This window comes from Lycium barbarum, chromosome 3, assembly GCF_019175385.1.
Source record: "Lycium barbarum isolate Lr01 chromosome 3, ASM1917538v2, whole genome shotgun sequence".
In the NCBI taxonomy this organism is placed as follows: Eukaryota; Viridiplantae; Streptophyta; class Magnoliopsida; order Solanales; family Solanaceae; genus Lycium; species Lycium barbarum.
Genome location: NC_083339.1, coordinates 141,786,941 through 141,804,379, shown reverse-complemented (window position 1 = coordinate 141,804,379; position 17,439 = coordinate 141,786,941). Strand labels below are relative to the sequence as shown.

Here is a 17,439-nt window from a genome sequence, read left to right as displayed (position 1 = left end):
CCGTTGAACAACAGGTTTCAAATTGGTAAACCCTATATGCTTTTGCATTAGCATTATCCAGTGAGTTCAAATATGTAATTAATTTTCCAATCGGAGTCTTAAAGTCAACTAAGTTTGGAGCTAAGGGTTCAATCCCATAATTCTCAAGTTCAAATCAACACCAATTCAAAGTATAATATCATCATTTAAGCCAAATTACTTCTTTCTTACGTATTGATTCTCGCATCTCAAAAAGTCGTAAAAATCACACACAAAAAAAAAAAAAAAAAAAAAAGGAACAAAACATAAGTTATCTTGAATAGAAATTACTAATTGCTCAAGGTTTTGAGGTTATTGAGAAATTCACTCTTTAGGAACAAATAAGGGCGGTTCCAACATTTTTTTTCAAGCCAACAATAATGACAAAGCAAAGCTTGGTGTTTTCCTTTGTATTTAGGGCAAAGGTGCAAATATACCCTTCAACTTTGTGATTTAGAGCAGATATATCCTTCGTTGAAAAAGTAATGCATATATATTTCTGCCGTTACATAACTGGTGCAAATATATCCCTGTCGTTATTTTTGAAAAATCATTTAGCTTATCTTTTATTAAGAAATAGGTAGATTGATTTTTTAAAGTCACGTGACATTTTTTAAATTGAAAACAAGCTAAATGATTTTTTTTTTAAAAATCTGTCAACGAAAGTGTATATTTGCACCAATTTTGTAACGATAGGGATATATATGCATAACTTTTTTAACGAGGGGTATAGCTGCTCTAAATATAGTTGCACCTTTTTCCTTGTAATTATGATCCTCTTTGACCAGCTAGTAGCAGTCGCTACCTTGACTTAGAACCAAAATGTCTGTTTTACCAATGGGGTTGCTAAAACAATGGGGTTGCACTAGCAGCAGTTTAAATTATATATATTAATGTCTGTTTTACCAAAAAAAAAAAAAAAAGACCCAAAATGTCATCAATTTCCACGAACGACTAAGAATGTTATCAACTAAATTTCTCTTAACGTGCCTACCCTTGTTGAAGTCAAAATTAGTTTAATTTCTATTAACAAAGCATTAGAAAAGGTCATCTTATTAGACTTCAATAAACAAACATCTTCTTGTAACATATTGGACTACCTCTTTACAAATTAATCATTCAACACCCCAAGCTATCCGTCGTATAAAATATACTTTTATTATTTCATTTCATCATCCAACTCCTATTTATTTTCATATTTAGGTAGAATATCATTTTCATGAAATATGGTGATCTCTTTTTACTCACAAGACATTAGTTTGCATTAAAGATTAATGAAAAATATATGGGGGTAACAATGATGAATTACATCTAGAATTATGACATCATCAGAAGAAAATAGTAATTCCAACTAACAAATTAAATATAAAAGGACATGCTTTTTTTTTTCTTTAGAAGAAAATAACAATTACGTATAATCTTTGAAATTTGCACCAAATAAAATAAGTTATGGATTTTTGAAAAAGGCTCACTAGTTTTATACAAGGAATATACCTCATTTGAAAAGAAAAAAAAGAAACGGTTGGAGTTAGTCAAGATATTTTGGCTGTGAAATAATAAAAAGAGAAAGATCTTTTAGCTGACTTTATGGAAATATTAATAGTTAAGTACATCAGATTTTTTTAAAAAAAAGACAAAAAGCCATGTAGGACCAGATTCTAATTTCACGTGATGCTGATTCTACTGGGGACCCAAAATAAAGTCCTTCTCCGATAAAGGCGAGTCCGGAATCAAAATGCCCCTAAAAAAATCACTTTAAATCAAAATATCTCAGCAAAAAAAAAAAGTTACAAAAATACCTTTAGTGCAGTAAAATACTGCGCTATAGCACTTCACGGAGACGGAGCAGTTAAGTGCTATAGCGCAGTATTTTACTGCGTTATAGAAGCAGTTAAAAAAATAATTCTATAACGCAGTAAAATACTGCGTTATAGAAACAGTACCAAAAAAAAAATTGGCCAACTTTATTTTTTACAACACTTAGTGATCGTTTGGTGCATGGCCAAAATTATCCCGGGATTATAATCCCGAAACTAATTTATCCCATATCTTGGGACTATTTTCTACCATCTAAAAGATTGTATAAAATAGTCCCAGTATAAGTAGTATAAGAAGGTATATCCCAGCCTATATCATGGGATGCATTTTATACTTTATTTGGTACAAAGTATAAATTTATCTCAGGATAAATTTATACCTTTTACCGAACATGGTACAAAAAATTAGTGCTGGGATGTCCCAGCTTACACCATGCACCAAACGACCCCTTAGTGTTTTTTTTCATAAAATTGACCAATGATTAGTCGTGTGTCAAGACTCCGAAATCTCAATATTTTATATAGAACCTGATATTTTTTTCTGCGTACAATAATGTAGGCCCAATACATCAAGGATATGTAGACGTTCGAATCGTCATTTTAGGGGTTGAAAAGGTGCCTGAAGTAAGTTTTGTTTGAAAAAACTTAGTGTTTGACTGTAAGGTTATTTTAGTCAACTTTATATGTCGAGAAAAATTAGTCAGCTTTATTTTCAAAAATTGAAACCGCAGAAGTGAAATTGACATTCACAGCTACATTACCCCGGGATTTTTACGTTGAAATCTATTGCGTATCATCATCTAGTAAATAAAACTGAAAATTTCATGCCAATTTGGGGGAAAATTGAAATTGAATGGGATAAAATGGAGAAAATACTCAAAATACCCCCCAACGTCTGACCAAAATCCCAACTACACACCTAACCTTTGCGGGGGTCCTATTACCCCCCCGAACAAATTTTTTCAGTAGCAAAATGGCCCTTTTTTGTTGATGTGGCAGAAAGCGTGAATACATCGCCCAGTGGCGCGTGACGGCCTTCAAAAATCAGCATCTGACGTGTTTTGGATGCCAACTAAGCTGCCACATATGATGCCACGTAGATAAAATTTGAACTCCCTCCATTTTTAGGCTACTTCATCTTCTTCTTCACCCTATTTCATATCCATCTCCATTTTTTTTATCAAAATAATATCCATTATAAACGAAAATCTAAACTGAAGAAAATCCACATATGATTCCGAACAACTTGTTAAAGAACAACTTTCCACCATAAACGAAAATGTGAAGGAAAAAAAAAACGAAAAATCTGAAGGAAAAAAAAGGAAAAATTTGGAAAAAAAAATATGGTTGAAAAATCTAATCTTGTTAAAGAAAATCTGATTGGAAGTTGCTTGTTTGGAGTTGCTACTTGTTGCTTGGTTGGAGTTGTTTAAGCACTAATTCTTTGAGTTGATTTGGGGAGAAAATTAAACTCCATTGTTAGGAATTTGAAGAAAGTTATGAAGAACACCAAATGAGTTTCTTTAAATTCTTGATTGTTTGATCAAATTAATGGATGAACTTTGTTCTATTTGGTGTTAGGAAACTTCCTTTCACATTTGAGTTTGTTTGGATTAGATTTGAGGAAGTTGGTGTGATTTTTTTTTTTCAACTCCTCTTGAAGAAGATGATGATGATGATGATAATGTTGATGAAAATGAAGGAGAATTGGGTATGGGTTTTCAGATCCTTACTAAAAATGGAGTATGGAAAATTGAGAGATTTTTTTTTTTTTGAAGAAGAGTAGATGGATGGAGGAAGAGGGGAAATTAATAAAAAATGGGACAAAATTAAACACGTGGCACGTTAGCCAGGCGCGTGTGGACAACCGCCATTTAATATTTGGGAGTTGGCAGATTGGACTACCACATCAGCAAAAAAGGGCCATTTTGCTACTGAAAAAATTTATCCAGGGGGGTAATAGGACCCCCGCAAATGTTAGGTGTGTAGTTGGGATTTTGGTCAAACGTTGGGGGGTATTTTGAGTATTTTCTCTATAAAATGTGTTTGTCCACATAGATTTCGAAAAAATACGCAAGTTAAAAAAAAAGCGTAAAACGGACGTACGAGCGCAAAGTTATAACCATCTAAAGTTTGACGACTTTACAACTAGTTTTTCTCCCTATATTTTTTAGAATTATATTTATATTCAAAATAAAGTTATGTCTTGATTAAAAAATAACACGCTTAAATCAAAATCTTAAAAAATAAAACACCCTAAAGTTTCCAAACAAAACTTACTTCGGGTACCTTTTCAACCCCTATAATGACTATCCGAACGTCTACGTATCCTTGATGTATTGAGCCTACATTATTGTACGCAGAAAAAATATGAGGTTCTATATAAAACATTGACATTTCGGAGTCTTGACACACGACTAATCGTTGGTCAAAGTATGGAAAAAACACTAAGTTTTTCCAAACAAAACTTACTTCGGTTACCTTTTCAACCCCTAAAATGACTATCCGAACGTCTACGTATCCTTGATGTATTGAGCCTACATTATTGTACGCAGAAAAAATATCAGGTTCTATATAAAATATTGACGTTTCGGAGTCTTGACACATGACTAATCGTTGGTCAAAGTATGAAAAAAACACTAAGTTTTTCCAAACAAAACTTACTTCGGGTACCTTTTCAACTCCTAAAATGACTATCCGAACGTCTACGTATCCTTGATGTATTGAGCCTACATTATTGTATGCAGCAAAAATATCAGGTTCTATATAAAATATTGACGTTTCGGAGTCTTGACACATGACTAATCGTTGGTCAAAGTATGGAAAAAACACTAAGTTTTTCCAAACAAAACTTACTTCGGGCACCTTTTCAACCCCTAAAATGACGATCCGAACGTCTACGTATCCTTGATGTATCGGGCCTACATTATTGTACGCAGAAAAAAATATTAGGTTATATATAAAATATTGATGTTTCGGAGTCTTGACACACGATTAATCATTGGTCAAAGTATGAAAAAAAAAAACATTATGTGTTGTAAAAAATAAAGTTGGCCAAATTTTTTTTTTTTTTTGGTACTGTTTCTATAACGCAGTATTTTACTGCGTTATAGAAAAAAAACTTTTTTTTTGTTGGTATCTATAACGCAGTATTTTACTGCGTTATAGAATTTTTTTTAACTGCTTCTATAACGCAGTAAAATACTGCGCTATAGCACTTAACGGCTCCGTCTTCGTGAAGTGCTATAGCGCAGTATTTTACTGCGCTAAAGGTACTTTTGTAACTTTTTTTTTGTTAGGGTATTTTGGTTCAAAGTGGTTTTTTTTGGGCATTTTGGTTCCGGAGCCGATAAAGGCACGTCTTTTTAGGAAAAAAAAACAAATTTTCATAGCATCAAATTTATCTCAATTTACTATATATTGCCTGTGCCAAATTAGAATACGATTCTTTATTTAAATAGAAAAATCTCAGCAAACACGAAACGCAATCGCTGCTTTTTCTAATCTGTAAGTTGAGTTTTCATTCTGTTTTGTTTTTCTCTCGTGTTTCAATATTTTTTATTGATAAAATCTTGTTATTAATGCAGATCCTTGATATTCCATTCAGTAAATAATTCCTGTCTTTATTAGATCCATTTATTTTATAAGTACTAAAAAGGAAGTGAGATCGTGTTATTTATGTTTCTGATTCACTCTTTGGTGATTTGTGTTGTCAAAACTTTAAGCACTTTTTCCTATGACTAAATTGGGGATTTATTTTATTTTAATGACATATCTGCCATCTGGTTTATTGAGCATGTGTTTTGCGTATATGCCCAGAGAATTTAATGGCTACTTTTTGACAGGGTTATTGAATGATCCTCTCTAATTTTTCCACCTAAGTTTCTTCACGTTACTCTTCTACCAACTTCTAACATTTTCTAGAACTCAAAAGTATGCACATACTTGTAAAATTCTGATTGTTATTAACCTCTTATTAGAATGACTAATAAGTATAGGTAGATCTCCGGTCACAGTTAGGGGTTCGGCCGATATTTGTGTTAAAAAATTCATTTAATATATATAAATAATCTATTCAGAACCTAATAAACAGAAAAAGTTGTTAGTCTAAATAGAACCCATAACTAAAGTGTCGGATCTACCTCTGATACAAAATTGGTTTAGGGTTCAGTTCATACAAGCAATGTAAAGACAAATAAATTGAATTACTTTTAGATTAACTTTATAGCATCATTATGAGGAAATAGTAATGCCCATTAACACAATGTATAGGAAATCATTTTTTTTTTCTTGGTAATATTTCTTTTATTTCTAAGAAGTAAGAAACTTAGGAATGGTAGGTATTACCAACTTAAAGTTCTAGTCTAGGCATAGATAAGAGAGTGATGTGAAAAAAGCTAGTGAAAGAATTGGAAAGAAGCCATTTCCTTTTGACAGCAGAAGTGCTATAATAGTATCGTGATTTGGTAAATGCATTTTGGATTCATAGTTATATTTGTTCTAACAGAAGTTTTCGTCTCTTGATTCACATTCTACAATCTGCTAGATGTTTTTGAATCACACGTGCGATGTTTGTGGAAAAAAGAGTTGAATGATATCATATCTAGCTGGTGTCTTGAGGAAAATTATATGTACTCGATAAAGATATTTTGTTTTAAGTGGATATTTTTGAATTCATATCCATGAATTTTCTGTGGAGATAGTATGTGTTTTGCAAGCTTATAGTTACTTGGGGATCTTGCCTTGATGATGTGGTCATTATGTTCACTTACGGCTTGATTTGTAGTCCTCGGGCAAATTCTTTATCTACTTAGGGAAGGAAAATTGAAAGAATGGAGATCGATGTCATGATTGTGTTTACTAGACACGTCTTCATTGTTAGTAATTGGCTTTGTATTTTTCTTATGAGAGTAGATCAATCTTAATCCGGTAAGGCAAATGCTTCCTAATATTGTCTTTGAGGAGAGCATGGCTCTGAAAGTAGTCCTGTCTGAACAATGCTACTGCCTTTTGTTATATTTTAGGAGATGGAATGACAGATTTTATTATGGGGAAATTGGGTATTGGGACCTGTGAACAATAGAGGGATCAGCTATTTATATATTTCTTTATTTAATGGCGATCATGATGAGAGTTAATTCAAATGATGTAATATCCTGTAACACCTATACCAGAAATTGAAATTCAATCTACATGAATTTTTTATTGTTGCTACTTGCTAGTAAAGAAATCAACAAAGCCAAGATTCCCTTTTCTGTTTAGTCAGGCTGGGTTTTTTGTTTACCCTAAGGGCTGATTTTAACTGCAACCCATCTACAATACACAGGAAAGACGTCTGCATCAGAGACTTTGATTGCTATATTGTGCTTCATTCTGTGAGGATGCTGAATATCCCTCCCAACCAAGTTGCAGGACACCAAGCAGGCAAGGGGAAGCTTGGTCCCCTTGTGGATGAATCGGGACATTTCTACAAGCCTCTCCAAGGCGATGAACGAGGGTCCAGTGAGCTTAAATTCTACACATCATTTTCTTCCGACACTAGGATTCCAGAACACATCTCCAAATTCTTCCCTACCTTTCATGGCACTCAGCTCATAGAGGCATCCGATGGATCTGGCTTGAAACCCCATTTAGTTTTACAGGATCTCTCTGTAGGTCGAGTCAATCCATCAATTGTGGATATTAAAATTGGTTCAAGAACCTGGCCACCGGAAGCATCTGAGGAGTACATCCAGAAGTGTTTGAAAAAAGATAGAGAGACATCAAGCCTTCCGTTAGGATTCAGGTTATCAGGGATACAAATCTATGGAAGCAAAGAATCAGGTTACTGGAAACCCGAAAGGACTACTATGCAGAACCTTCCTGCAGAGGAAGTCAAGTTAATCCTGAAAAAGTTTGTTTCTTCTAATACGTCGACTGACATGCACTCGCCACCAGATTGTGCTTTTGCAGCAACTGTTTTTGGCGGTTCTACTGGCATTTTATCTCAGTTACTAGAGCTGAAAGCGTGGTTCGAGGATCAAACCATGTACCATTTTTATTCTTGCTCAATTCTGATGACGTTTGAAAAAGGACTTGCATTGGAAGGACAGAATCCAGGTGGACAAATCAAGTTGATTGATTTTGCTCATGTTATTGAAGGAAGAGGTGTCATTGATCATAACTTCTTGGGGGGTCTCTGCTCTTTGATAAAGTTCATATCTGAAATTCTTACTGCTCCAAATGAGTACACAACAGAAGTTTCCTCAGAGCCTGATCAAAAGAGCCTTATTTCCTCTGATAATGGTTTCAACTGATTCTGCTTCAAACCAAGTTGCGAATCTCAACTTTCTTGTAGGAATTTTTATTCTGAAATTGCTGTTACCCCAATTGTTAACCTCTTCTGGACTCCTCATCACAATTAAACTTCTCTTTCAAGTATGATGTTCTATTTAATTTCATTTTAATATATAGTAATTTATTTTTTCAAAGCATCTCTGTACTAAATGAGTGGACTGGATTGCACCCAAGGGTGTGATCTTGTTGTCAATGAAGTAGGTTTCAACGGTGGCAAAATTGTCAGGCGATTTCTTTTCATGTGTTCAAGCATTGATGGATAGAGTTATCCAATATTTATGTTGGCGGGACCTGTAGAATTTGTTGAAGTGCGTGGAAGCTGATCCGGATACTATGTTACAATTGGGTGGACATGATTATACGAAGAACTTTACTCCTTAAGCTTCCTTTTCCAAATCTTCCTTCACGGTTCCAACACATACTGGTTCCTTTGATGCTTTCGCAGAATGGCCACATGAGGCCCATATGATTGTGAACGAAAATAAAGTAACAATGAGAGACCTATATCCCCTGCCCAAGTAGCTCCTAATTCCGTCTCGTTAAAAAAATATTTTTATTCAGGGAAATCATTTAGTTGCATTTCAGTAAAAGCCGCAACTATTATTTTATCATTTCAAAAGAAAAAAACCAAAAGCAATTATTCCAAAAAAAAAAAAAAAATCTCTCAGATCGTATCCAAATATGCACTTTGCCCTTTAAAAAACACAAATTAGAGTAAAACTAAACAAATATTAAAACTTTTCTAATCCAAAAGCCATTATTTTGGTCACTTAACTAATAAAGGATGGGGTCAGTTTTATATTTAAGGAAGGCCAACGGTACAAGTGAAAAACCCAATCCCAAGGAAGGCTGATGAAAGGTTAGGCGCCAAAAGCAGTTTATAAATAAGCGAGTACCGGAGGAAAAAACATGTAACGTAACAGAGTGAGAGATCGAGAAAATGGTGATGCTTTGCTTCGTCTTGGATCTACGGAGCTTATCACCTCCATTGCTTCGCGACTTGAAGCAGGTGAATGAATATATACACATTGTTACGCATATACAATTTCTATACCGCAATTCAATCTGTTGATTGATTTTTTGACTTGCTTGCGTTATCTATTTTTTCACCATCTTCGAATTTCGCGATTTGAAGCAGGTGCTTTATATCCACATGCATTTACGCATGAACAATGCTATACGGCAATTGATCAATCTGTTGAATTATTTGAGTTTACAAAGCATTGCATTGTCTAATTTTTTTCATGATTATCGTTAATTTCACTTCGAATCGCATACTTATCATGTTCTCTTCTCTACCAGTCGATGTTACAGCTCGCAAATTTCTACGCGATATCGTCTTCAACTAATAGTACAGGCAGTTCGAGATCGAAACCCTTGCTTGATAGCATTGGACTTTGCTATGTGTTCAAAAATCGGATCTCACGCACTGATGAAGTAAATATAATATCTCTTCTATATATTTAGCTCGAAATTTTAAATACTTAGGTTCGTGTATTCATAATGCGTCTTACAACTTTGTTTACATGATAAACTTGTAGAAAGTTCTGTAAACTGATAAATAGGGTTGTAAACAGCTTAAGCTAGCTTATAGTCCACGAGGCAACTTTCCCTATATTTAGCTCGAATTTCTTAAGGCTCAGGTCCGTGTATTCATTTGTAGACTGAAATGCGTATTACTACTGTGTTTACCTGATAAACTTGTAAAAATAGTCCTGTAAACTGATAAATGGTGCTGTACACAGCTTAAGGTAGCTAATTATAGTCCACGAGGCAATTTTCTCTATTCGCTCGAATTTTTAAATGCTCAGGTCCGTGTATTCATTTGTAGACTATAATGCGTATAACTACTATGTTTACCTGATAAACTTGTAAAGTAGTCCTGTAAACTGATAAATAGTGTTGTACGCAGCTTAAGGTAGCTTATAGTCCACGAGGCAACTTCAGTCTCCGTGATTTCCACCATGCCGTGAATAATTTGCCTTCCGATGCCTTTTTACCTGATTTCAACGGTTCTGGAGCTCTATGTTGTAGCGGTAACTCTTATGTGATTTTTTTATAGGTTTCTATAATGTAAATATATTCAAGTTGCTGTGCTGCTACATGCGCACACTTAATTTGATTTGATCGCTCTTGTTACAATTAGTGTGCGCACCGTTTGGCACTTGCAGATTTGAAACTTTGCAGTATCCTAAATGACAGAGTTTTGTACTCATGGGGAGTTCATAGTAAAGATATTACGAGAAAGGTGGTTTTGATTAGTTCCTCCATATTTGAGACCATGGACTCTGCTACCAAAAAGTCTCTCGCGGTGAGGCATCTACTCGCTGCATTCCTATCATTATCCATTCTACTTTTGTTCTCCAGCCTTGGCGGTGATGATTAAATATATTAGTTGTTCAGTTTTACTACTAAATTTAGAAGGATAATGAACAAATGGTAATGTTTTGCCTGTGTCCAAAAAAAAGTCTAAACCTCTTGAATTGCTGACAGGATGCAGCAGATAACTGTGTTTCGGTAGAGTTTGTTTTTCTGGAGCAAAATTCAAGTCATCTTGTTGATACTCCTGGAAGTATTAACAAATTCCTGAAACAGATTGGTGATCTCGAGAACTGCTCATTTCAAAACTATATTCCAGGTTAAGGAAACAACTTAATCTTTCTGTATAGGAGTATTTAAGATGATACTTTTAAACATATTTGTTCACTGAGTGTTGAGGTTAAATATAATAAATTGTTCAAATATGTTTTAAAATTTGGTTTTCCTCATCTTGATCTTGTTGAGGGTAGATATAATAAATTGTTTAATTGAGAAAGGCCTATCTTTATTGGTTTCTATATCAGATTCATAGAATCGATTTTGTACCCTTAGTTACCATAGAGAGCACTTTGTTCCGATCCTTTCAGTCAGTAGGAAGTTGGCTTCCAGATAAGATTTCAGAAATGCCTATTCTGTTCTTCTGGTTGTAGGTTGTAACATTTACAATTATAAGACATAAAATTGTCACTGATTCAAATTACTCAACAGTGATAATGATTTTAATGCCCATGTATTTCTAAAATGAAACTATGATAAGTTGTCCTTTTTCATCTGTGGTTCGTCATGTTCTTTCTTATGTCTTTGGATCCTTGTTAACGTAATGATAATAGCAGCTAAAACATTTACTTGCTTGAGTATTCAAAGAGGTTAAATTTTCCTTGATGGATTATGACATATCCTTGACTGGTTATAATAGAATTTGAATCATAAAGGTTAAATCTCCTTCGTTTAGTTCAATGGATGAGTACATCTTGGCCCTAACATCTTTGTATAATTCTCTGTAAAATCAAGTTTTCTCTTGATATTTATAACGAATAGATCTGCAGATGCACATGCTTTGTCTGGCTTGGTAAAGAAATGGTTTCAGGAACTGAAGGAGGACTTGGAAGAACAATTGCAGGCTCGTTTTGTCTTTAAGAGCAATCTTTTAGGCTCAATAAACCAGATATCCTGCAACTTGTGCACCTCTTTCAATCAGATAATCGATGAATTCGTTCCTTGTAAGGTATAAATAAAGTTCATTACGATATTATGCAAAACAATTGGTTTATTTCAAGAATGTCTTCTTATTTTAAAGGTGAAAGTCTTGATGAGCAGGATGATAAGAATTATTGGTTATAGATTCTTCAGTAAGATCGCTGTGTTCTCACTGTTTAGGGTTCTTGCTACTGTTAAGTTACATTCTTTAACTGATTGGTAATTGGCCTTCAAGTTTTGGATTTGTTTTATGATGTATTTAAACTACTTACGTGTTGTGTGATGGCCTGATGAGTTGGTTAGCAAACATGTGATAATTTAAATTCTATGATTTTAACCATGAAATATTATCTTAATTTCTCTGAGTAAGTTTAAGTTGGTTAGCAAACATGTGATAATTTAAATTCTATGATTTTAACCATGAGATATTATATTAATTTCTCAGAGTAAGTTTACGATTTATCCCTCTGAGTAAGCTTACAATTTTGCGTGATGATATACCTTTTATTAGTATAATTGCACTCCCATATTAGTTTCTTGAACCAATCTCTAATAGTAAATCTTTGATTGACAAAAAGCCCTTATGCCTGTCTAGAATTGTGTCACACTAATAACTAATTTTGGTCTTCCCTTTAGTTTTCATATCACTTTTGGGTCTCACATTTGAGTAGGAAGTCACGCAAAACCTTGCAAAATCATTGAAGTACTTGTTGCTTTTGCAATTGTAGAAAAGTAGTTCCCTTATTATACTATAACATAGTGCTGAAACCTCACATAGATCGTATGTTCTTGTCCTATAGGAAATATTAACAAACTTCAGAGCTTACATTAACTTTTCAGTGCTAGTCTTTAGAATGGAAAAAACATTAAAATCAATTAACGGAAGATAGAATATGCAACAGATTATTTGGTCAAACCTAGAAAGTGGATGAATTATTGAAAAGGAACACCATCAAGTACGGTCCTCTGTGTTTGATATGATCTTCATTTAGTCTTCCTATCCAAAGAGCGATCCTCATCTGCACAAAGTACTTTCTTTCTTGACTTCTCTGTAATAACAAATTGTTACCGTTATAACAACTATTTCCATTTATGTTGTCTTCCCCACAAATGGCAGAATCCTTTTACTTTCTTTTAGTCCGACGGCATTGTTAATTTTCTGATCATGCTTAATTGTAGATTTGTCTTATGTTTTTCAAATTCCAAGGCTTAATAGTTAAATCCTTTACACTTGTTGATATACCTAAGAAAAGTTAGATTTGAAATAAAAAATCAGTTTATCAATTCATTTCTGTCTTTATATCAGATTAATCTCAAATATCTGAAAATCCCTCTAAAACCCAAATGTCTCTATCCAGACAGGCTCCCCTGTAGAATTTCAAATATGTTCCAAGGATAGTATATTGGAAGAATGCAGTGTTAAATTATCCAATTTGTTTATTAGGAAGTTCAGAAGTGTTCAAGCAGAATCGTTTTGGCAGTGCCAATCTGTATTATGGGCATTGCAGCTGAGAACTTGTTTTGGATACGAAGCATATTGCTGAAATTTATCTTTATTAGAGAAGCTTCTCTTAGAAGGCATCTTCTATCCTAAGAAGCTACACATAATGTTTGTTAGTGCTTCTGAAGCTGCCATAAATCTGACCATCCGAGCATGTTGATATGTGAATTCAGTTTATTTGGTTGCAATAAAATACACATCTTTGCAAATTGTTATAAGATATGTTACTGTGAATGTTATTGATATGCCTACCATTAATTGCATCAGTAACCCATTTTTACTTCCGCTGGGTGTGCAGGAGTATACATTGTTTACTTTCTTGTAGTTAGCGGTAAGCGTCATGTGAAATTTCTTAGATTTGTCACTCCTTTGACAGTCATGCAGGTGTCATGGCATTCCATTTGACAACTCAAAAATGATTCGGACCAATATCTCTTCTTGTCCAGTAACCGGCATTGAGCTTGGAGCACTGGATTTGGTTGATAGCTCTGTGAAGATAGGAGAACATTCAGTCCTCTATATGCCCTCTTTCCAATGTTGCCAGGACATTCAGAAATTTTGTTTACCAATTAACTTCAATGTTATTGAGAGAACTTACTTGAGCTCACTTGATGAAGGTAAGTTTGAATGAAACTAAAAAGCATTCTGTTGTAATGTTTGCATCCTAAAAATTAAAGAATACAAGATATGCCATTTCCTAGATGATAATATATGATTCATCTAGTTTATGATTTTGATACCAATGTTTAGAATTTATATTGTTAATGTCTAGTCCCAGTTGAAAATATATTCGTTATGAGAATTCAAAGACCTAACAAAGACAAAACTTATATTGATACCCTATCTTTGCACTAATTACTTCACTTGGAGATTCTGATGATGCACATGATTAATCAGTTTGGCACCTAATTCGAACATGCATTTTTTCCTTTTTCTATCATTGGTGATCTACACTCAATATATGCTTTTTTTTCTTGTCAGGGGTTATTTTAGGTGCTTCCTACATTGTTACCCCAGCCTTCTCTGAGTTGGATGATACTGACAAATCAGAGCTAAATGTTAAACGTAAGCAGAATGCCTACCATTATTCTTGCCATGCATTTCCATATATACTGCATAAACTTGCCGAGCTTATAAACTTTTATGTTACACAGTCGGTGAGATTAAACTGTAAATCCTCTTGATGAAGAGATCATAATCTGGCTTTGTGATTTGGCAGTTTTTCAAGTGCTGTGTGGTGTACTGCATTCCCTTGACCAGGGTTTGGTGTGCTCATCAAATTGTAACGTAGAAACTGCAAAGCAAACTTCCTTCCTGTGCTATTATATTCTTTTACCTTCAGAGAAAGGAGTGATGATTCTCAGAGTAAGTACGTAGTCCCTCCAACATCTGAACCTTTATTTTCCTGCTAAAAAGAAGTCAACAGCATCTGTTTCCCTTCCATTTCTCTTCATTTTGATCAAGCATTAGTGCTTTCTTTCCTTCTCATATTTTTTTTAAATATTCATGTGACAGATAATCCTTACTAAGTTTAACTAGCGAGATGCCACCAATGAGAACGTGCAATTAGTTACTGTTGTTGTGTTGTTGTTGTTTCCTTTAACGTCTTTATGTTTTCTGGCTGGTACCCAAGTCCAATGTGTCACCACATTATAACCTGTGATGAGAAAATTCTATTGTTCTAACGATCTCTGGTTTATTCTTGTCTTATTATGTCCAGTTATCCTACAATATGTTTCTCTACTCTTTATTATGTAATGTCACTGCACAATTATTTGCAGAGGCTTGCTGGATCAGAGGAAGTCTTGCCTGTCCCTGACATCACTAATATTGCTTGCATCCGAGTCAATGAGGATATTGAAAATTCTCTGCAAGCCTCTTTGCTTAAGGTCTGTTTCATTAGGGAACTTCTATTCCTATGCTTTTAGTTGATTCTTCCAAACCTCTTTGTTCCTTACTGGGAGCAATGCCAAGTTAGATGCATTAATGAGATCGAAGATGAAGCAGCATCCATTTATAAATACATCAAGCGCCAATAACTGGATCTCATTTTATTTTTCTAAAGGATTTGCTGTTTCACATTCTCATCATTAATAATAACGTAGCTCTATCCCTAATCTATTTGCACTTTGCTAGATATAAAGAAAGGGCTGAGCTGTGTTTCCTTGGTGCATAGAGCAAAGTCAATTTGGTAGTTCTCCAGATTAAGTTGATGCTCTTTGTTATTATATTCCAGATTGAATTAAGAAATTATGATCCAGTTCAGCACGACAGGGGCTTCCATCAAAGACTAAACTTGCTTGTCAAAGAGAGCCTACAATTTGGGTAACCTTTGTTCTCTTCTGTAGAGTTCTTTCTTCATCTGCATGCTGTAAAATATATTTCACCAATTAGCCATATGAGATCTATGCATTAGTTGTTTCTTGAAATTCATTCGTTTTCTTCTTCCGCTAATAATGGACCTGAAAGGTTTGCTGGTGATCTATCTGGAAACTGCACTAAGTTGCTGAGGTGAACTGTTGATTACTCCACAATATCCATTTAAGTGCCCCTTAGGTTAAGATATATGTTGTAGGAGCTCGTGTACATGATGATCACGTGTACATCAGCATTATGTAGGCATTGAGTTTAATTACTTCTTTTCACTATTCTCATGGGCCTGTCATGCACCTTCATCTCAAAAGTTTGGCTGTCTCAGGCCAATACCTGCTAAGGCTAAAGAACTGGTTACAGCATCAAACACAGCCCTGCAAGACCCTATGCTAGAAGATTTATCAGTACAAGCCAACAATGTGGAGGTTATAGAAGACAATGTGTTTGATAGCAAATTGACTGATGGTAAAACTAGTGCTAAAATTACAGAAGAATGGGAACAGCTGGTTGTATCTGAGATGCCAAAGATGTCTTCTCCCACTTGTATCTCCAAGCCGAAGTTGGATAAGAAGGTTTTATCTCACCCACAAAGTACTGTGAAACTTGATGACAAAACTTCACGAATCCTTGAAAGGCTGGAGATACCAAAGCAGCTAAAAAGAAAAGCAGCTTCCCCTACATTGTCGGCTTCCCAAACAGTGTCAAGCTCTTCAGTAAAGAAGCCTTTGATCCCCTTTGGACCCAGCAATACTAACAGTCAGGCAATTGTTTCGAGCCAGCCCATAAAGCCGAACTTTCAGAGGCTAAAGAATAAAAGATAACTAGGAAAATCCTTTTCAAGCAGAAAGCTTTCAGAATGCAGAGAGGTCCATGAGGTCCGTCTTCTGATTCGATGTTGTTTTGGTATCTCTATTTTCTAGCATGCCGTCTTTCATAAGATAACTAATCACGTGCATAAGATTTTCTATATTGTACCTCAATCTTAACGTTCTTGAACTATTAATGATTCTGGAGGGTCATGATTACCACCATACCTTGTGATATGCCTTTCAAATTTTGAAATGAAGAGCTTTGAAATTTTTACACTACAATTTAGCCAAGATTAAGGAACTTGTCAGGAGAAAAATCCTTGTAGCTTAAGCTTTGACAATTGACGGTGAATCATTATAAAGAAAGAACTTGTCCAGGGTAAATGAACTGGAAACACATATCTCAGAAACGACAAGTTCAATTACTGTAGTTAAATGAGATGCATTCTTGCATTATTACATTTTGAAAGATGGATGTATCAAACCATAGTTCTAAATTCAAGAAGGGTGATGCTTCATCGTTCACCTAATATCCAGGACGGAGATCAGATGGATACTCTTCAAGAGACTAGAGAGACTTGTTAGTGAGTTCTTTATTCGTCTTTTTTTAACTTCATGAAGAGTGAGGCATTATGTTCTCAAATATAAGGTGGAATGAGGACCTTTAGCTCGTTTGAGGATTTTCACCATATTCTTCACTCTTTTTTCCTTTTTCTTCATTTTTGGCCAGTGTTGTTCCTTTTCCTGGTGCTTAAAAATTGCTTTTCGCTCATGCTCTGTACCTGATGATCCATCAAACAAATAAATAATCCGTTCTTGAGTTTTGCTCATCAGTGCAGGAAATAGTTGGTGGGGCTGTAGAAACATCTCATCCATCTCAAGTCCTTCGAAATTATAAATTTTCCTTTTCTGCATTTGTGCGTAGGACCAAACCGGTTCTGTGTGAGAGTTAACATCAGTCTGCCTGTATCCCATCATTTAATTTCTAGATTGTGGGACGTCAAAAGACGAAGTAATCTATGATTTGAAGTTAATTAGTAGATGGAGTACCACTATAATCACTAGTGTA

General features: G+C 34.6%; 2 protein-coding genes across 3 annotated transcripts; both read left to right on the top strand.

Moving 5' to 3' along the window:
- Window positions 1–5,190: 5,190 nt before the first annotated feature.
- Window positions 5,191–8,305, top strand: LOC132633128 (inositol polyphosphate multikinase alpha). Of its 2 annotated transcripts, none has more exons than XM_060349353.1 (2): window positions 5,191–5,342; window positions 7,162–8,305. In XM_060349353.1, the coding sequence occupies exon 2, from the start codon at window positions 7,217–7,219 to the stop codon at window positions 8,129–8,131; it is 915 nt and encodes a 304-aa protein (XP_060205336.1). In that variant the 5' UTR covers window positions 5,191–5,342; window positions 7,162–7,216; the 3' UTR covers window positions 8,132–8,305. The 2 variants fall into 2 exon arrangements, with proteins under 2 accessions (XP_060205336.1, XP_060205337.1); XM_060349354.1 differs by lacking the exon at window positions 5,191–5,342 and adding an exon at window positions 5,812–6,301.
- Window positions 8,306–8,443: 138 nt separating this feature from the next.
- On the top strand, window positions 8,444–17,439 carry LOC132633127 (uncharacterized). Its single transcript, XM_060349352.1, has 12 exons — window positions 8,444–9,180; window positions 9,474–9,608; window positions 10,084–10,207; window positions 10,343–10,482; window positions 10,665–10,809; window positions 11,537–11,715; window positions 13,565–13,805; window positions 14,170–14,253; window positions 14,408–14,553; window positions 14,970–15,077; window positions 15,425–15,513; window positions 15,887–17,439. The coding sequence occupies exons 1-12, from the start codon at window positions 9,112–9,114 to the stop codon at window positions 16,380–16,382; spliced, it is 1,956 nt and encodes a 651-aa protein (XP_060205335.1). The 5' UTR covers window positions 8,444–9,111; the 3' UTR covers window positions 16,383–17,439.